Source organism: Cervus elaphus, chromosome 30, assembly GCF_910594005.1.
Source record: "Cervus elaphus chromosome 30, mCerEla1.1, whole genome shotgun sequence".
NCBI lineage: Eukaryota > Metazoa > Chordata > Mammalia > Artiodactyla > Cervidae > Cervus > Cervus elaphus.
In genome coordinates, this window is record NC_057844.1 from 32538897 (window position 1) to 32560077 (window position 21181).

The 21181-nt window shown below is 47.9% G+C and overlaps 3 protein-coding genes across 3 annotated transcripts in view; 1 reads left to right on the top strand and 2 right to left on the bottom strand.

Annotated features, from left to right (window-relative positions):
• LOC122686818 (protein POLR1D-like) overlaps positions 1-18681 on the bottom strand; it is a 32786-nt gene extending 14105 nt beyond the window's left edge. The window contains exon 1 of the mRNA XM_043892102.1: positions 18555-18681. Within this exon, the coding sequence (XP_043748037.1) occupies positions 18555-18580 (26 nt within the window). The 5' untranslated portion in view covers positions 18581-18681. The remainder of the gene's footprint in view (positions 1-18554) is intronic.
• Positions 17035-18687, bottom strand: LOC122686817 (DNA-directed RNA polymerases I and III subunit RPAC2). Its single transcript, XM_043892101.1, has 2 exons — positions 18555-18687; positions 17035-17612 (listed from the first exon to the last, which is right to left on the bottom strand). The coding sequence occupies exons 1-2, from the start codon at positions 18578-18580 to the stop codon at positions 17237-17239; spliced, it is 402 nt and encodes a 133-aa protein (XP_043748036.1). The 5' UTR covers positions 18581-18687; the 3' UTR covers positions 17035-17236.
• A 1609-nt stretch (positions 18688-20296) lies between these two features.
• The window catches only part of LNX2 (ligand of numb-protein X 2), an 89178-nt gene continuing 88293 nt past the window's right edge, over positions 20297-21181 (top strand). The window contains exon 1 of the mRNA XM_043891891.1: positions 20297-20426. The gene's annotated coding sequence lies outside the window, so the exon portion shown is untranslated. The remainder of the gene's footprint in view (positions 20427-21181) is intronic.

Sequence of the window (21181 nt, forward strand, 5' to 3'; positions counted from 1 at the left end):
TGAGGCTGTGCAGGTTCAAGGAGACTCTCCTTTGAATATCAACATACTAGATAAGCTCTTAACATGCACCCCAGGAATATGATGAAAACTGACAGCTTACACTTCACCCTCACGACTCCTCTAAGAGACTACTATTTCAGTGGTAGGGGAAAATAAGAAAAACTGGAGAAACTGGTGCTGGGATGTGAACCCAGGCAGCTGACTCTTAGCTGACTCCAACGCTAGCTGAGGTGTGGGAAGGCGAGACCCCAGCCTCACGCAGCTCAGCTGAGCGAGAGGAAGGAGAAGGGTGGCCGCACGTGTCCTGTGCTCACAACAAGCACTGTTGCCGTGAGGATGAGATCCTGGCCCTTCACCTGGACCTGGACCTTCTCAAACGTCCACACCTCCCCGTCCGAGGAGACCTCTGAGGGTGGGGTGTTATTACTGCGAGATGACTTCTTCAGGTGACATGGGGACCAATTCCTAATAGTTTATTTTTTTAGAGGGAAACCTGATTTCTCAGTTCACAAAACATCTCACCACAGGAATCACTTCATTGTCAAAGTAGCATTTCTACAAGTATCTATTCTTAAGTCCTGATTGAGAAAATACAGTGAAAATACACACACAGAAAATACAACTCATTTTCAGTTCCAATTATAAGAGTTAAATGTGCCATGGTAAGTTGTGTATGGGGTTTCCCCAGTGGCTCAGCAATAAAGAATCCACCTGTCAATGCAGGAGATTGGGGTTTGATCCTGGATTGGGAAGGTCCCTGGAGAAGGGAATGGTAACCCACTCTAGTTTTCCTGCCTGGGAAATTGCATGGACAGAGGAACTTGGTGGGCTATAGTCCATGGGGTCGAAAAAGAGTGGGACATGACTAAGTGACTAAACAACAACAAATTGTGTGTGAGTTATGAAGAAAAGCAGCTCTTACTGGAAAAACTCTGTGGAGATGGGACGGGGATGGCAGAGAACTACCTTAGAAAATGGTCAATTTTGACTGGAAAAGCCCATGAATCACACCATGCCAGGAACAATGTGCCTGTTCAATAGGTCAGTTAAGCTTAAAAGTATATACACCGTCCACAAAAAGACTAGTTGGGGGAAATAAACTCGGTCAAAGGACATAAAGTCAAAATAATCATTGCGGTCTCTTACTCAATGTCAAAAATTTTTGTCATCTCTCACCAAATAGCTGTTCCAAATGCAAAAAGGGAAAAAAAACCACAACAGTTGATACAAAAGAAAATATTCCAGTATAAAGCCTCAAAGGTTTGCCTCTACAGCTTTCTTTAACAAGGGTTGACATTTGGCATGCTGTCTGTCCTTTGATAAACACACCACATGCCAGAAACACCACCTCACCGAAAGTGTGGTCTGTAAATCACTCTTAATGCTAAAAGCGCTTTGTTTCACACCAGAGACCAAGACTCTTGCAGACCGTCCTGGACGGGGCTTCAGAGTCCTTGGCTCTCGGCCCCGAAGGTGGCCCGTGCGGCAGAAAGCCTCGTCAGCCCGCGGAAGCTGTTTCCTTGAGCGGTGTCAAGGCTGCAGCAGTCTGCCAAAGACGAGCTGTCCACCCCTTGTGGATGGCTGATTCATCAAATGATTATAAACTATCCTTGGAGCTAAGAGCCAAGGACTGGAGAAGACAAAGAGAGAATGTTCCAGAACGTGTAGGATTTTCTACTCAGTGCCCGCTCTTTAAAAACTGTTTTCATTACAGTGGAATTAAGCAGTGTGAAACCCAGGAAGAAAACATACTGATGCTTCTAATTCTTAGAAGTCCCATAGTGCATGACGAGATGGAAGGGAGAGAAAGCCTGTGTTTTTCAGGCATCAGCTCAGGTTCAACAGCTGCCTGGGGCCTTTCAGGACAAGGCAGGAGATGAAGAAACGGAGGAGGGCAGTGAGCATTCCCCCACCCCGCCATGTGGACCTCCACACCCTGCCACCTCCTGAGTGCCAGGAGCGCCCTGTCTTTCACACTCCAGGGATCAAGGAGAACGTTGAGATGGTGCTTCACCCTACAAAACTGGCAGGGACAGTTTCTGAAAACGAACAGTACACATGTGCATTTTCTACATCGGTAACTAAATGCGACGATCTACAGTACAAAATAATTTATTGAAAACAACCAGTACGTTCTTGTAAACCCTCTAGCGTCAAGTTTTCAAGTTGGTTTTCAGGGGCTAATATATCTAACAATGTATTTAAGTAGGACAAGGCAATTTTTTTTTTTTTTTTTTTTAGGGCAAGGCAATTTAAAGCCCATTTTCCAAAAAAAAAGACAAAAAGCAAAAAACCCCCAAACTTAGCTGATATACATACAAGTACTTTGGGGGAAAACTCTATAGTTCTATGATACCGTTCATGGAATCGAGCAGTTAGACACATAGACCTAACTTGGGGAGTAGTGTCTTGTTGAGGAAAATGTTTATTAAAGTTCAGTGTACTACTTAACTTAGGTGGCTCACTGGATAAAGCCAAGGAGATTATGGTTTAGAGGTTAACGACTTGCCTAAAACTAAAGAGTTACCTGATATTTTTTTTTGGGGGGGGGTTTAATTCACAATTACTTGATTCACCTAGATGGCATGTTTCAGTCACCCTGGGGAGAAATTAGGACAAGGTAGACCGTAAGTCCAGGGTCATTACCTTCAGAGTGTAACAGTGTGAGGACCAGCAATGCAGTGTGTCTACAGCTGTGTGAGGAATCCAAGGAGAGCCCACCCAGCAATGGTTTCACAGGGAGCAGTCCTGGCTGCATTCAGGTGTCGTTCTGACTGAAACTCACCCAGCCTGCAAAATGTTACTTGAAGTAATTTGCTGATTGCTTAGTCATATAAAAATGGAAACCTATATAAAAGGACCTAAATTAATAACTTCAAAGCATGACAAATCAAAAGCTTTTACTGTGGAAACCGTGTTTTATCTTGGAGACAGTATGGTACAGTGGGAGCTAGCCCCACCAGCCGCCGGGTGCTCTGGGCCAGTTGAGGACCTTTCCTGAGCACTTTTCCTCTCCGTGAAAGGAGACTAAGCCCAGCTCACGGAGGCGTTAGGGGAACTCAAGAGATGAGACGTGTAAAGGATTTTCTTTGTATTGATGTTCCTTGGGAGGGACAGGGTTCACTTAGGTATCTGAATTTGCCAAAACAAAACATTTTTATTTTAACCTCAATTATCTCATACCATTTACTATCTGTAAAGAAAAACTTCCAGAATGTTAATTTTTATCTGCTGCACAATTCTGGCTTTTTGTTTTGCTTTTAAATATTTATTTATTTGGCTGAGTTGGGTCTTAGGTGCTCCTGGGCCTGTGGAATCTTAGCTCCCCGACCAAAGTTCGAACCTGTGTCCCCTGCATTCCCAGTTGGATTCTTGACCACTGGATTTCCAGGGAACATAATTCTGTTTTGATGAGAAGCTGAGGGGTTATTTATCAATGCAAAGAATGTGAAGGAAATTTTATCTTCCTGTGGTTAATGAAGTGGGAGGAGATTTCCTGTGTACAGTGTACCTGATATCAAAATCACCAGCCTGCTTGACAGAGCTCCCCAAATCCCCTCATGACACTGAGTGAGATTTTAAGAGGCCAATAGGGAGATAGGCAGAGACCCAGTGGGCACGGAAAGCCCTCACACTGCCCTGACCGATGAACTCCATGACCAGAAGCAGAAAATATGAAAGTGTTCTATCCCATGTGTACAAAAAGAAATCTGGTGGTCCTGGTTCTTCAGCCTTTCCAACAGTTGAGTGTGTTCATTCGGGAGCTACGTCTGCTCTGTGCAAGGCCAGAAGCTGGACAACTTCCCAGAGGACGTGACCAACATGGGGACATGCTCTGGACAGTTCACCCTTCAGAGCAGAGCCTCTCACCTGGAGAGTTCAGACTGAGTAGAGTTACCTTGATACGTTCTCTACCACATCTCTCGACGCTCTTAGAAGAGGGAGTCAGCAGTTCCCTCTTCTTAGGTCTGAATCAAGGACATGTTCGGTCACCTTAAAAAAATGAGGAAGCAGCCACAATACGTGGAGAAAGGGGGATCCCACTGCTGCCCTCACTGACTCTGTGACCTTGTCATCTTGGTTATGTCATCTATAAAATGAAGATATTTCTACTACCCTTCCAGAGTTTATATGGGGATCAAATACAGTTAGTTACATAATTACTTGAGAAGGCAATGGTAACCTACTCCAGTACTCTTGCCTGGAAAATCCCATGGCCAGAGGAGCCTGGTAGGCTGCAGTCCATGGGGTCGCAGAGAGTTGGACATGACTGAAGTGACTTAGCAGCAGCAGCAGCATATAATTACTTTGAACTATAAACAAGTGAACAAACGTAAGGTTTTAAGAATAATTTTAAGTGTGGGTCTATAGTATCAATTGTTACATTAAACTGTTAACTAAAACACAAAAATACTATATAATAGCATCTATCAGGTGCATAGTGATTAATAGCAGAACATATTATCTCACTGACCCTCAGAAGAACCTTTTAAAAGCTATTGTTCCCTTTGTATCCGTTAGACCAGGAAGGCGCAGGGAGGCTGCCTCGTCCGGGGTCAGCGGGTCAGGGAACACCTGGTCTGACCTGGACATCTCTGACTCCACATCCAGACCGCCTTCAGCTCACACACACCCTGATTTTATCCCATTCATGAAGATGTTTTCTGCATTTAAGGATGATCAAGTTCTGCTTTGTCGGACATGACTGAGAGACTCAACTGAACTGAAGTGCTGCTTTGGGATAACATTGATTACAAGTTAATGTATTTAAAGATGATGCCCATGAAGTTTAATAGTAAGGAAAATGATGTTTTCATGAACCAAGTTTTGTGTGTTCAGTCTGTCAGTCATGTCCAACTCTGTGACCCCACGGACCGTAGCCCACCAGGCTCCTTGGACCATGGGATTTCCCATGCAAGAATTCTGGAGGGAGTTGCCATTTCCTTCTCCAGGGGATCTTCCCAACCCAGGATCGAGCCCGCGTCTCTTCCGTCTCCTGCATTGGCAGGTGGGTTCTTCACCACTGTGCCATCTGGGAAGCTAGGTTCTTGACCGGATAGTCTCTAACTCAGTGACTCTTCATGGTTAACGTTAACAGAAAACAGCCCATTTCCAACACGTTTCAGCTTGAACTTAGAAGTAAACATGGTGCCATCTCCCAAGCTGACCTCTTGGAACACACACTCTAGCAGAGCTTTGCTGTCTTCCCGTGAACCTGTGGGAGGTACGCAGGCAACACCGTGGACACAGACAGCCGGACCTCAGGGCTTGGGCTGCCTTGCGTTCATATCCACTTACTAGCTGTGCAAACTCAGCACGGTTACCTAACTTCTATGGGCTCAGTTTCTTTTTCTATAAATGGGAAAAACACCATCTACCTTGAAGGAGATTTAAACTGGTTTTTCCACCTGGCTGGTCTTCTTACTTTACAGTCACTGTTACGTGTCTGCTTTTGGCAAGAAATAAGCCTAGCTGGATTCTTCATGTCCTGGCTTGCACACTGCCCTCAGATGGGGACCAACTTATTACAACAAGAAAACAGAAAGGGAACCCCTGACTGCTACAAGTCTGGGCAGCAGGCGGTGACACACCTGTAGGCTGACACTTTTAATGACTGACATTTTCAGGAGAATAGCTTCTTTTCTCTTCCAGTTTTATTAAGATATAATTGACACGCAGCACCATATAAATTTAAGATGTACAATGTACTGACCTGACTCACATACATCATCATGAAATGATGACCATAAATTCAGTGAACATCCATCATATCATACAGAGGCAATGTTAAAAAAAAATTGGAAAAAAATTTTTTCCTTGTGATGAGAACTCTTAGGATTTACTCTTAGCAACTTTCATATATAACACAGCATTGTTAATTATCGTTGTCATGCTGTACTTACATCCCTAGTTCTTATTTATCTTATAATTAGAATTTTGTACCTTCGCCGCTTTCATCCAATTCTCCTCCCCTCACCTCCTGCCTCTGGAAACCACAAATCTGATCATTTTTTTCTGAGTTTGTTTTTGAAGTTGAATTTACCTACAACACTATGTTAGTTCCTGGCATAAACACAGTGATTTGATATTTTTAAATATTTCAAAACGATCACCATAAGCCTAGTTGTCATCTGTCACCAGACAAATAGAGTACCTAATTACTGACTGTATTTCCAAACTGTGTATTTCATAATGTGACTCATTCATCTTGTAACTAAAAGTTTACACCTCTTCATTGCCTTCACCTATTTTCTCTCCTTTCCCCAGATCCCTCCACTCTGGCAACTACTTGTTTTTACTCTGTATCCATGACTCCGATTCTGTTTAGTTATGTTTGTTCATTTGTTTTGTGTTTTAGATTGCATATAAGTGAAATCACACAATATTTGTCTTTCTCTGACTTATTTCATATTACCTTCTAGATCCATGCATGTTGTTGCAAACGCCAAGACTTCATTCTTTTTTATGGCTGATTAATATTCCATTGTGTGTGTGTGTGTGTGTATAAATACACATCTTCTTTACCCAGTCATCTATCAATGGGCACTTGGGTTGCTTCTGTATCTTGGCTATTGTAAATAATGTTGCAATGAAACAGGGGTGCATATGTCTTTTTGAATCAATGTTTTCGTTTTCTTTAGATAAATATCCAGGACTGGAATTGCTGGGCTGATGGTAGTTCTACTTTTAATTTTTTGAAGAAACTTCATACTATTTTCCAGAGTGGCTGCACTGATTTATATTCCCACTAGCCATGTAGGAGGGTTCTCATTTTACTTTTTACACATCCTTAACCAGCACTTGTTATTTCTTGTCTTTTTGATAATAGCCATTCTGATGGTTGGGAGGTAGTATTTCACGTGGTTTTAGTTTGCATTTCCTGGATGTTTAGTGATGTACCAGCAGCAGAATAGTTTCTAATCATAAGGCCCTAGAATCACCATTTTTTTTCTCATCCATTTAATGACAAAGTACCGTGTTTGCCATGTAGACAAATAAAAAACCAGGAAAACAATCATAGAACTAAGTTCTGAAGGCTTAGATTACAAGGTCTGATGGAAAACATAAGTGGGACTCTTACTTTGATGGACACTGAACTAGATGAGTATAGTCGCCTTTCTTCATCTTCAGGGAATGAGATAATTGATACTTATTTTCCCAAGTGTATATTAATCACTTCTGAATAAAAATCCTGTTAAGCATTCTAAGCACCAGGATTTATGCTTAAGTATGCAGAACACAGTAAGCAAGAAAACCAGGATCTGAAATAATTTTAGATCTGGCATCTCTATATGTGACCCTTATCTTGAAATCTAAGCTCCAATTAAAATTCATTCTGAGATCCCATATAATTTACCAAGTATGGTGGTGAGACATTAGGAGTTGTGGACCAAGTTCTTTGAAGATCCAAGAGAAACCTGAAGACTCTGTTTTCTTAGTGTGGAGCCAATGTGAAGAAAATGGCATAACAGATGTCAAATTACACAATGTTTCACTTAATTCTGTTTTGCTCTTATGGTATGCTGATTTACTGAAACAAGTATATGGTTGGTTTTCCTCCCATTCCTGAGGGCAGGAGGAGAAGGGGGCGTGGCAGAGGATGAGATAGTAGGATAGCATTACCGACTCAATGGCCGTGAGTTCGAGCAAACTCCAGGAGACAGTGGAGAACAGAGGAGCCTGGTGTGCTGCAGTCCACGAAGCCGCAAAGAGTAGGACACGACTTTTGTGACTGAACCACCACCCAAAGATGGGGGCTGGTCACCCAGAGTAACCAACTAGTGATTAGAGAGTGGGAACTGTCAGTCCCATCCACAGACCTCTGGGCAGGAGAGAGGGGCTAGAGGTGAAGTTCACACCAGGGCCCAATGATTTAATCAGTTGTGCTTGTGGAGTGCAGCCTCCGTGAAACCCCGAGAGGATAGGGTGCGGAGAATTTCTGGTTCTCTTCTGGTTCTCCAACTTCCGGTTGGTGACTGCATGGAGATTCGAGGAGAGGTGGAATGCCCAGGAAGGGCGCGGAAACTCCCACCCCTTCCCACAGGCCTTGCCCGATGTCCTTCTTCATCTGTATCGTTTACAGTAAACCGATAAAAGTGAATAAATGTTTCTCTGAAATCTGTGAGCCACTCGAACAAATTAACTGAGCCCAGGGAAAGGGTCATGAGAACTTCCAGCCAGTAGGTCAGAAGCATGAGTAATACCCTGGATTTGCAACTGGCGTCTGAAGCGGGGGTGGGCAGGAGAGCCTTGTGGGACTGAGTGCGATCTGATACCATCTCCAGGCAGACTGTGTCAGAACCGAACTGCCTGACCAACTGTTGGAGAGGGTGAAAACACACCCTGGAGGCCTCTACGTGCTATCAGGCTGGGGTTTCTGACAATTTCCAACCAAAACAAAGTTGATTTTCAACAGCGAAATAAAACTATGCAACTCTATATCAGTTCACCCTATTAAGTTTTATTCTTTGACGTGTTATTGATCAGTGAACTCCCCAAACCTGGTGCCATGCAGTAGGTGTGTAAAGTGTAGAGCAGGCACTCACAGAACCAACCGCCGCTGCCTTGGGGGTCACGGCTGTGAGATGCACTCAGTGGGAACCATTTCCCTTCCAGACCCAGAGAAAACAACAGAGCCCACCTGGCTCAGGTGACCTCTCTGCACTCCTCCGCCCCCGTCAGTGTGTGTGTGAGATCCGCCTGGTTCCTCCCGTGCAGGCTGCTCCACTGGGAGCACCTCTGTCTCCACCTGCTCCCATCACAACCACCTTCTGCCTAATGAACTCCTCCTGCCCATCCCAGCATGTGCTCATCTCCATATGGACAGAGGTTGCTAAAGACAATCAGCTACCAACTGGTGGTTTGCAATCCTCCAGCTTATAGTTATCTCAGCCTCACAAATTCAGATTAAGCACAATTAAAAGTACAGGGTGCCCATCTTCTATGCATTCTTGTGATGAATGTTTTATACCAACAGGAGGAAAGGTACCAAACGTGCCACGGGAGAGGTGTTGAAGGAGGTCAGTACCTAAGGCTCTCGCAGAGAAGACATCAGAGCGTGGGGTCACCAGCCATGGCCACCTTCACTGAGCTGCTCCGTGATACTCACGCCTCAGCCCTTCCTCCCTTGGAAGCCACAGGATGGGCCTGCTTCCTTGCTTGTTGAGAATTACTTTTCTTCTTGGAGCTTGTCACTGTCCTGGCTGAGTTTGCAAGTGTTAGCTCGCTAGTGTACAAGGTCGTGTCAGTGCGATCACAGCTTTCCCTCCCTGCCGGGGCAGTTGTACTCAGACACTCACACTCAAGTCACACGTGCACACAGTCATTCGTTCACCGGCCTACCGTGAATGAAAGCTTACTGCCTGCCTGGCCTGGTTTTGAGTGCTGTGGATACAAAGGCAAACAGGGAAAGAGCCCTTGCCTTCTGGAAGTTGATGTTCAAGTGGAATTAGATGATAAACAGATAGATACAGAGTACAACATTAACGTGAGGACCAGGGAGGAATGAAGCCGGGTCAGGGAACAGACGGTGAGGGCGGTCTTGATGGAGGAGCACGTGTTATCCTGGAGAAGGCGGCTGTGGGTCGGTGGCCTCTGAGATGGTCCCAGGGATCCCCACCTCCTGGTACTCCTGCCCGTGTACAATCCCCTCCCTCCCGGTGGGAGCTGGACCCACTTCTCCCAGACAGAACAGGGCAAACATGGTGGGGCTGTTGCTGCTGAGATGGGGTATGAAGACTCAGCTTCCATCTTGCTTTCTCCCTCTTTCCCAGATCTCCTGCTCTGGGGGAAGCCAGCTGCCCTGGAGCAAGGCTGTCCCACGTGAGCAAGCTTGGAAATTAATCACCCCTGTTCAGGCCTTGCGAAGCTGCAGCCCAGATGATGCCTTGATTGTAGCCTTGCAAGAAGTCCTGAGTCAGATTCTTCTACCTTAGCTCCCATTAGATTCCTCAGTTGCTGAGTTTTAGGACAGTTTGTTACACAGCAGTGGGTAACTGACACAGTGGTCAAGGATGGCCTGAGCAAGTACTCTGGAAAGACACAGCCAGATGAAGACCCGGGGAAGAGGGGCCGGAGAAGTCAAGGGCAAGCACCAAGGCCCTGAGATGGAACGCTCCAGGCAAACCTGAAAGAAATGGGAAGGCCAGCGTGGCCTGTGGTCCCAGCTGGCCACGTGGCAAGAAGAAACAGGCAGGGACCCCGCGGATAGAGACACACCCAGTTCTAGAAGGCTGCTGTTCTAGCCACCACTGACTGTCTTCAATGCGGCCGACATGACAACGGTAACAGTAATGGCTAATGATTGAGTACTTAAGTCTACGAGGCACTGTGCTGAGTGCTTTAGGGCATTTACACTTCACCATAACCCTGTAAAGTAGGTATTATTACCAGCTCCATTTTACAGATGAGGGGACTGAGGCTCCGAAAGGCTAGGCTGCTCTCCCACACGTCTGCAAGTTAGGAAGCGGTGAAGCGGAGATGCCAACCAGCCCTGTCTTCAGAGTCCTTACACTTCACCTCTACACAGTCCTGTCCAAAGAGGCCCCTAGGAAGAAAGTCTCTTTCACCCTTAAAAAAGAAACAAAAACAAAAACCCAAACCTTCAAACCACAAACTGTTGTTAAAAGCCAGCCAGTCCAGCCCCTGTCTGACTAGACGCCCCAGGCAGCTTCATCTTCTCCAGGAGTCCTTTGGACAGAACTGTTCTGGGCTTTATCTGCACTTGCTCTGATGTCTGACCCAAGTTAGCATGTAAACTGAGAAGAGCACGTGGGTGGTAGCTTTTCTTTTTGACATTAAGAGTCTTACATAGCAAACATGAAATCTATGGAGCACTGGCAGATAAAATAGCAATATATTACATTTTATGCAATTCTATGCTTGGCTGGCATAGCTTGAACCCTGATTCCCCATCAGTATTCACGTACCTGGCGCCAAACCAGGAATCCATCTGCTATGGAACTTACTTTTCCTTCTTGCTTAACCTCTGTCTTACAGCTCAAGGAAGACTGTGCATGTTCCATTAGAATCTTAATTTCTTCATGAAAAGAAGCAACAATCCACTTATCTTCGATTTTTACCTATATTCAGTTATATTAGGAGTGCTATTTTATTTAAACTATCTTTTTTAAAAAAGCAATGGCTTTATCAGACTAATAAACCTTCCACACAGGGGTCCACAAATTTATATTATAGTATTGTATTGGGCCAGAGGGAACAAACAAAAATAACAGAGGGCACTAAGGTTTTTGTTCTCAGGCTTTCACCCAGAAGAAATATGAACGAAACCAGTTTGTTTGACACAACTGGTATTACAATAATATCAACAGCTAACACTAATTGAAAGCATGCTATATGGGCCAGATACTATCCTAAGCACTTTGACTCTATTATCTAAATTAATATTTATAATATCCCTGTATGGTAAGTGTTGTTATCCCAATTACAAGTGAAGAAACTCAGGCACAGAGGTCGAACAGCTTGTCTGGGGTAACACAGCTAAGAAGCCTAGAGCCAAGACCAAGACTCAGGCAGCGTGATTCCAACAGTGTGAGCTCTTAACTCAGTTATTTAGCCTGAAAAGGGGTGCAGGATTCCAAGCATGTCCACTTCTGCTTCTAAGAAAGATATGCTTCTCTCAAAAATGCCCAAACCGAAATTAAGGTCAACTCTCCTAATACACATACACCTATCAGCAGATCCCAAACTTCCACCATATCCTACTGCCCTATACAGTAACTCAAATTCTTTACTATCATTATTAGTAATTAATATACAGATTAAAGATAAATGATATGAGTTTGGGTACTAATAAAAACTACACACACATCCAATGCTGAAAGTTTATTCCTTTGAAAAGGTTCATCATTTTGTTTTCTTGGCTGAATAACTTAAGTTTATCGTCCAGGAAATTCCGAGTGTATTCTCCTTTTTCCTTGGTCTCTCCTTTTCTCTGCTCAGGTCACCTCCTCAGAAAAGCCTTTCTTGGATATTCAGACTCTCAGGGCCTTCTTCTCCAAGCCCATGATTCCTTTGCTTCCCATTTACATCACTACCTTAATTACATTATACATTTATGCATGCACTAGTTCTTTATTTTCTACTTCTGCCATCAGAAAACAGACCATACGTGGGGCAGCTTGTTCCCTGCTGTCTGTCTGGTACCTAAACCATGCCTGCGTCTAAACTGTGCTCATTTTGCCAAACGAACAAATGGATGGATGAATGGGGATGCTCCCTTTGAGGAGAGCCATGTGGTATGGGCAGAGGGCAGCAGGGGCTGGTCAGCTCACTGCCCGATTTCCTCTCCCCCACCCTCAGTGTCCACATCTGTAGCCCTGGAGTCTCGACCTTGTTAAAGGCAGTTCTTCTGACAGGCAGGGAAGGAGGTTAAGGGTGGACCCTTGTCAGCGAGGACAGGTGAGGAGAGGAGCTCATGAATCCCGCCATGCTGGTTTTGGTTGGGATGGAGAGGTAGCAAAACGCTGGGCTGAAGGACAGGGGCCGTATACAGCCTCTCTCACCTGCTCCCCTGGAGGACTCTGGCTCCACATTTTTTCCAGCAGCTTTCTGGTATCCATCTTTTTACCTCCACGCCTACAATGGTACCCTCCTTACCTTACACCTGGACTGGTACAAATACCCACTGACCCATGCTGTCTTCCCACATTTCCTCCCACTTGTCCATCCTGCATGGGCATTCCCTAGCTTGAGAATCTGTAATGGCTTCTTTACACTGGGAAAAAGGAAACACTATCTTGGAGCACTAATTCTTTCACAGGTTTGCCTGCTTCAGTGCTCCATGAGTTATTGGAAGGCACACTGCCTGTGTGGCTTAATTTCTCCAGGGCCCAGGGCAGTGGCTGGCAGAGTGGGTGCGCATGGAACCATCTCTGCTACAAGAGTGTCCCTCACCAGTTCCATTCTGTGTTCAGCAGGTAATGCCCTACACTGCACATTAGGGCACTTCATTGTAAATGCAGCTAGCTACCTTTTTCATGTGTATGGCTCTTGTCTGTCCTCTTCAAAATCAGGGGGCTTTAGAGGACAGATTCATATTCTCTTATCTCCACCATTTCTCAGGACTGATGCCACTACTAGGTAGATGTTTGCTGTTGTTGTTTACTTGCTCAGTCCTGTCCGATTCTGCAACCCCATGGGCTGTAGCTCACCATGCTCCTCTGCCCATGGGATTCTCCAGGCAAGAATATTGGAGTGGGTTGCCATGCCCTTTCAGGGAAATTTTCCTGACCCAGGGATTGAACCTGCATCTCTTATGTCTCCTGCATTGACAGGCAGGTTCTTTACCACTACCACCACCTGGGTTATATACTTTCAGATGGCAAAAGAAAAACCAGCATTAAGAATCTGAGCACAGAAGGGCTGGATCTGGGGTCATAAGTACTTGCAAGCAGACTGGTGGATTTGGGCAAATTGCCTGGAAGCCTAGTTTGAGGGCTAGTACAAACGTTGTCTCTGGTTCTAAATTTTGCTTATCAGAAAAGATGACTTTTGTCTAGTGATCTGGAGACTATCTATAGTTTTAACATGTTTAAGGGAAACAAAAAGAAGGGTGGGGAATGGTGGCCACAGAACTTGGTGTGCTTTCATTATTTCTAAAAATGTGAGACACTGGTTCAGAATGACACTGATTGGACCACTTTCTAGGTAGACACCTTTTCACCTCCACAGAGGTTCTATACGCACCTATGCGTTATAATGACCAATTAGAACACTTAGATGTTGCAACTGTATGCAATTTATAAGTAGTTTATAAAGTGCTTTGAAAGTGGGAAGTGCTAGGCAAGTACTCAAGTTGTTGTATATTAAAAAAGCCTTTAGCATATAATCATTTTATTTAATAATTGCCTCTTTAAAAGGCCTAGATATTTTATAGCTGAACAGAATTTCTGAGCTTGAACCATTGATATTATTGCTGTTAGTAAATCAGAAATACTGAGTAAGGTTTTTCAGTTTATCTAAGTAAATATATGATTCATATCAATCTCCCTCACTTTCTCATAGACCAATTCTGCCTTCCCTTAGGTTCTGACAAACTTTTTGCAAAGATTCTTCTCTGGTCTCCAGGACTCTTGGTTATCCTGCCTGCCCTGCCCTGTTTTTTCCTTTCACACACCTGCCTTGTGAAGGTGTTTTTGTAAGAACCTGTGTTTAGGGCTGGGCTTGCCTGGTGGCTCAGCTGGTAAAGAATCCACCTGCAATGCAGAAGACCTAGGTTTGATCCCTGAGTTGGGAAGATCCCCTGGAGAAGGACAAGGCTACCCACTCTAGTATTCTGGCCTGGAGAATTCCATGGACTGTGTCCATGGGGTCGCAGAGTCAGACACAACTGAGCAACTTTCACTTTCACTTCAGTTTTCCTGGTGGCTCAGTGGTAAAAGAATCTGCCTGCCAACACAGAAGACACAGGTTTGATCCCTGGGTCAGGAAGATCCCCTGGAGGAGGAAATCCTCTCCAGTATTCTTGCCTGGGAAACCCCATGGACAGAGGAGCCTGGTGGGCTATAGTCATGGGGTTGCAAAGAGTCAGACATGACTGAAGCGACTATACAACAAACAGATTCAAGACTCCATGCCAAATCATGAGTGATGATGAGCCCTTTTAGGAGCAAAGAGGCCACGAGATGTGGCGGGTGGCCACCAATGGGTGCATCCCCCACAGGTACTGTTACCGATTACTTCAGTCTACTGTCACCATTCTGCACTGCTGTGTCCACTAATTAAATCTGGCCTTCACTCCTGACAGGTCTTGGCTCGTAGGCATTAAACTTCATTTAAGTTACCCTGTTCGCGGTCCCCACTGAACTACTCATAGGCAGAACTTTAGAAGAGGCAAATGAGTGTTTGATCATTTCCCACTGATCCCTTTAGGACTTCCCTGCGTCTTCAAGTGCTGTGTTCCTTATGCTGACATTGGCTTTCTGTTAACTGTCTCTTACTGTCTGTTACCCTAGGAGAATGTTCCCTGTCCTTGCCCCGGAACTTTTGATCTTTCCCCACCCACTCCTGCTCCCACTTAAATTTAGCCTCTAACGTCCCACAGTGTATTTTCTTTATTGGAAAACCGAAACGAAGCCATTCTTCTGTACCAGGGTTAATATTTAGCCTTTGTAGGCACTAAACTAATGCTGCCAGCTGCCCAGTGACTTCCCTGTTAATTTCAGCCAACATTTTTTTTGTCCTCAAGTGACTCATTCATCACTCTCCTCTCTGAAAGCACTGTCTTCCACAACTTGACTTTCTACAGGCTTCCCCACCAACTCACTGGTTGCTCTTCTACCAACCTTTAAATACTGAGCTTGCCCAAGGCTTGGCTTGGACTCTCTTCATCACTCCAGTTTTTATGCATTTACCTCATCTTTGTGGCAAGAACTAACAAAGTTGATCTCTACTTGAATCTCTTTGATGGCCTTCAACTCATATCTACTGACTACCTCATTCAACATGGAACTTCTGATTCTCCACCTCCCAACCAATCCCCTCCCCACAACCCAAGTTTTCCATCACTCCACCTCCCAACGAATTTTCCCCTCTAAGCTTCCCATTTCAGTAAATTTAGCCCCAAATCTAGGTGGAAATCATCCTTCTCTTTCCTCATCTTCTACAGCCACTTCCTGAGGTCTACCAATTCTGTACCATTTGGCTCTCAAACATATCTCAAATCCAGTCGTGTCTCCATCACTAGCTTATGGCCCTTCCAGCTCTTACAGTTTGCCTGCTTCTACCTTGGCCTCTCCACAGTCCATTCTGCCACACTGTCATCAGATACACAGATGCCTTCCCCCTTGTACTTTCCAAAGACCCTGCCCCAGAGCTCTTTCCCTGGAGCCTCTCACAGGCCTTTGTCCTCCCTGCTTGCCCTGCTCTAGACATGCAGATCTCTTTTCAAGGCCTTTGATTCCTCAGACCACTGGTGTTCTGCGTCAGGACTTCTGCAAGTACTACTCCCCCAGAATGCTTTTCTTTTTTGCATGGCCAGCTCCTTATCTTCCTGTAATCTCTGGGAGATCCTCTCTGACTTCCATACCTAAAGCAGATTCCCCTCTCAACTAGGGTGGGGCTGGGCCCAGGTTCTGAGGTTGACAGATATGTAGGGTGAATTATCAGTCAAATTGGGGTAGGACAGGTATGATACAAGGTTGAAAACACAAGGTATAAGACACAAGGTTGAAGGGCAGCTGTTAAGTGTGATTCACCAGTATTTTAGGTTTCCCCAAAAATCATTTTCTGCACATTGAATTTTCCTCATGTTTTTACTTTCTCTCAAATACTGTTTCTTTTCATGGAACCTTGTGCTGTACTGAGATACCTACCTAAGGATTGAAAATGTTATCTGGTCATCCCAGCTGTCTCCTCCTGTATTAGGGTCCTGAAATTACAGCACTAAACTGCAATCTGTCCTCTTAACACTACCATAAAGATGAAGCCCAAGACCACTTAACTTCTCTCACGTGAAACCAGAATTCTCTCAAATTATTTTCGTCCCTTGCACAATCTGCCAATCATAGCAAAGGATGCAATTCTCATAAATTACTAAAAAATATCTAGGAAGAGGCCAAGTCTTCCCCTCACTCCCACCTTTCTTTTCTAAATCATCCATAGCCTATGTGGGGTCATGCTCTATGGCATGGGGTCTTGAACCTCCCCGCCTCAGGCAGGTACCTTCCATCAGATTAGCAGCAGCATTAGATTAGAAATAAAGTACACAATAAATGCAATGTTTTCGAATCATCATCAGACCATCCTTCCCACCCCCAGTCCATGGAAAAATTTGTCTCCCACAAAATCAGTCCCTGGTACCCAAAAGGTTGGGACCACTGCTCTACATAATCTTTCCCTCTCCTCTAGTCACAGGAGTGCATGCACATCCCTTTTAATTCCCTCCATCAAGGTCTTTCTCTAGGTGCCTGGTTATCTGTTTCCTCACTTTCAATCTTGGTTCAATTAAAAGGGAAAAAACCCACAAAATCCTAAGAGTCCACCTCCAGAACAAAGGAACAGAAACCACTCAAATCAGTTTAAGTGTAAGAGGGAATTTATTAGCAGAATACAGTTTCTTGCAGGGACTCCAACAGCTAAGATGAGTTATGAGCTAGAAGCAGGCCCTTCTGCAGGTCACATTGTGCTGTCACCACAATCTTTTACTTCTGGGTTTCGCCAAGAGCACATACAGAATATCCTAGACGTCAGTTCTCCCTGTATGGTGTGTGAGGGACTAGAATGTGGCTTCGTTTCTGCTGGCCTTTTGATCTTTATATTCCTTTATGCTGGCCTCGAACTTGTCAAGCACATGCTGGCAGACATTCATGAGCTCAGTCAGGCCTCTCTGAAAGGGCTCGACCGCGGGGAGGGCACCTCGGGTCTGTATGCGCAAGTTAATTTTGCTCTCTGAAGGATGGGTTGTAGTGTAACCACAGAATTCCACTTCCGGGTTCTTCATGATCATGTACCGGAGAGAATTTCCTAGGGTATGGTCCTCCTCGTGCAACACAAATGTCACACAGTGTCTATCTGTCCCAGCCGCCTGGACCATCTCCAGGGCTGTCTTCCTCTCGCCTTCAGCCATTGAGGTCTTCACTCCAGACATTTTTCTACACACATAGTTTTTATAAAAATGAGATCATACTGAGTACGGTTTTGAAACTAGCTTTTTTTTTTTTTTAAATCTATCACAATTGCAACAGGTTACTGTTCTAATGCACTCCAATTACACAGAACTATTAGCATTAGCCCTTATTATTATCTTCTCCTGCCTCCACCTATTCTACCACTAAATAATTTACTGCCTCCAGTTTCTCCCTACTCCATTTGGCCGTTTCCTACTCCATTTGGCCGTCCACATGGTGACCAAGGGAAGTGTCCTTCAACAAAAAGTTTGCTAAAATATTCTTTTGGTAGAGTCACAAGAAAAGGGGCAGGATTAGAATAGGGTGGGTCCTGTTAAAGGATGAAAAGGGGAGTTGAAAGGCATGAGGGAAACGCAGATGATTAAAAAATAGAAACTAAAGTTCATCAACGTGCAGTTTTCCAACTATGGTTTCCGTTTACAGGAGGTACGGAAACTAGAAAGTCTGAGAAGAGTCTTCAAGCACGGGGGAAAAAAGAGCACTCGGCGCACACAGAGGACCAATTAGCGCTCGGCCCAGAGGAGTGGCCTGGGCCTGGCTCACAGGCCAAGCCCATCATCACTCGGGGAACGGTGGCCGGGTGCACGTTATCTTTTACTGACTCTGGCTGTTCCTAATGGGGATGGGCCGTTGGGGACTGAACTCCGCCCTCACAATCCGTCTTCCCTCCTTGGTATCTAGTGTACTGAGCGTCTCCACTCAAGCAATCCAGCTCCCCCGCACCCCTTCCCAATTCGGGGCCCCGTTCCCCGCCCTGGCGCGCCCACCGCGCCCCCTCCTCGCCCGTCCTCCTGGTCAGGCCCTCGCTGCCAGTCCGGGCCGCGGAGGCCTCGGCCTCGGCCGGCCGCCGGCTCCGGGGCCCGGCGCGGCCCGCTCCTCCCATCCCCGCTCCCCCTCGGCCGTTACCTCTCCAGCTCCTGGTCCTCTTCCATGGCGGGGGCGGCTTCCGGGATCCTCAGGTGGCGCGGGCGGGCCGGAGGCTCTGCCCCATGCCTCGAAACGTGCTGGCGCGGCAGGCAGGCAGGCAGGCAGGCAGGAAGGAAAGAAGGAAGGACCGACGGAAGGAGTGCGGACGGAAGGAGGGGGGAGGAGCCGCAGCGGCGCGGCAGGGCCCGGCCGCTGGGCGGGTAGTGGAGGCTCCGCCCATGGCCCCCGCCCCGGCCCCGCCCCCGGCGCGAGGAGGGCGGTAGCCGAGCCTGAGCCGCTCACCTGAGCTCCTAAGTGAGCCCGCCCGCCGAGCCGGCGGTGGCAGACAGGTGGAGCCGGGCTCCTGCCCCGCCCCGAGGCCGAGACCTGCCTGTGGGCGCCAGAGCTCGGCCCTTGGCACCTCCCCCCATCCCGCAGGTGATGGCAGAAGGGGCGGGGCCTTACCTGACTCCCCCAGATCCTTTTTCCTCTGGGGCCAGCCCTCTGGCAGTGTAGCAGTGTCAGTCGCTTCAGTCATGTCCGGCTTTTTGCACCCCACGAACTGTAGCCCGCCAGGCTCCTCTGTCCATGGGGTTCTCCAGGCAAGAATACTGGAATGGAGTATTGCTATACTCTTCTCCGGGGAATCTTCCCGACCCAGGGATCGAACCCAGATCTCCTGCATTGCAGGCGGATTCTTCACCATCTGAGCCACTGGGGAAGATCCTGGCCCCGTGGGGGACGGGATTAATCCCAGGCTGGACCGCCCCGGGAGGCCTTTCCGGGGACAATGGACAGCTATAGTTGATCGATACATTTTGATGAATTTCACAACAGAACAATATGCACGTGTAAGACGGTATTTGTCTCATCCGCGATCTTGAGTGGTTTCACAGCTCAACTAGGTCAAAGGACAAGCGTTTGTTTATTTTTGCGGGGGGGGGGGCGGGAGTGGGGGTGAGGATGAGCGAGTTTGGATGTAAACCGTCCCCGTCTCGCATCCCCATCTTTTCCTTCCTGGGATCTTTTTTCTCTACCTGGAGTACGTCCTGCCTGGCTGTGGACACGTCCTTTCCTCTTCACCCTTTTGGCCTCTTCAACCTCCTCCCCGCGGAACCTCCCTCTCACCTTCGTTCCCAGGTGCTCGTGCCCCCGCCTCGGCAGCCTTTCACTACCCAGACTTGCTCTCCGCGCCTCTACCCCTCAGGTGTTCTTTACCAACCCCCCCCTCCCTTCCTGTCCCCCCCTCACCCCCGCCAGCTCGCGTCCCTTCCCCCCACCCCGACCCCTGCTGTCCTCTCGCCTGACACGCCCACAGCCCAGCTTTTCGGCGCCACCTGTTCTCCTTACCCTACCCCCGACCCCCTAGATGTTCCCCGCCTCCCCCAGCTGTTCCCCTGTCCTCGCGCGGTCGTCAGAGAGCGCAGAGGCGGCACTGGCCCCACGCCGGGGGCTTCAAGGCTGACCGCGGAGGGGACGGCTGGGGGGTGGGGGGGAAGGGAGGGCGCGCGGCGGGGGGGCTGAGCGGGCTCACTCTAACGCGAAGTGTCGGCCCGGGCCCGGCCCGCCCCTCGCGCTCTCGGATAGGCGGAGCCGCCCTCTGGCCCGCCCCCTCCACGCCCTGTGCTGCTGCCAATTGGCCAGGGTGCGTGTCGGCTTGCGTGGCTCGGCCCTGGCGTTCGCCCGCGGGAAGGCAGCAGGGGCGGTTGAGGAGCGAAGTCTTGACTAGAGTTTGCTCCTTGCCAGGAAATCTGCGGCGGCGGCGGCGGCAGGTCCCGGCGGAGCGGAGGCCGGCTGGCCCCCGCGCTCCCTCAGCGGGGCCGCGGAAGCGGAGCCGACGCTCGGCTGAGGCGCGGGAGCCGGGCTCACCCGGTGAGTAACTTTGCCCTGCCCGGCGCGCTCGGCGCCCGCTCGCGGTCCGGCCGCGCCTCAGGTGCGGGCGGCGTGTGGGGTGTGGGGCGTCGCGGCGCCCGGGAGGCGGCGGAGGCGGGCGGCCGAGGCGTCCTTCGCGCTCTCCTGGCCCGGCCGGGCTGTGGGGACACGGGGTCCGGGGAGGAGGGCGCGGGGTTGCCGGGCGCCGGCGGGGGCGGGCGGCCTCGGCTCTGACAGTCTGGGGGGTCCCGGCCGCCGGGTGGCCGAGCTTTTTGCGTCGTTTGCTCCGGTTTTAGGGAGGGGAGAGGTGGGGTGAGATTTTTGTCCCCTGAGTGTCTGTGGCCGTGGGTGAGAGAGCCACTGGCTGCCTTACCCGGTCTTGTCCCCGTTTGAAAGGAGCGGGGCGAGGTCGTACGCTCCGTCCCAGCCTGTTGCCCGCGAATTCTCACCTTTCCCTGGAGGCTGGAGAGGGTGGGAGAGAGACACCCTCGAAGGGAGTAATTTCAAAACACGGCCCTTGACTTGGAAGCAGCCGTACACAAAGCACCGTTCAGGAAGGACCTCACTCGCTTTTCAGAACCTCATGCCCAGATCTAGACGAAGGACTTGCGGCTTAGATGTAGCGTTTCTTCGGAGGTTTCTGTGTGCATTTACGGTTATGAATCAGGACGTTCAGTATATGCCAGGAGCTACAGTACGCTCATGCCTGGGCTTAACTCTGGTAGATGGTTGCTTTTTAAATTACAGAAATGAAG

Bases quoted from the DNA above. Each gene is read 5' to 3' on its own strand.
- LOC122686817 (XM_043892101.1), bottom strand. From the start codon at position 18,580: ATGGAAGAGGACCAGGAGCTGGAGAG. The intron at 17,613-18,554 runs GTAACGGCCGAG...CTATGTGTGTAG, and splicing joins GAGGACCAGGAGCTGGAGAG to AAAAATGTCTGGAGTGAAGA.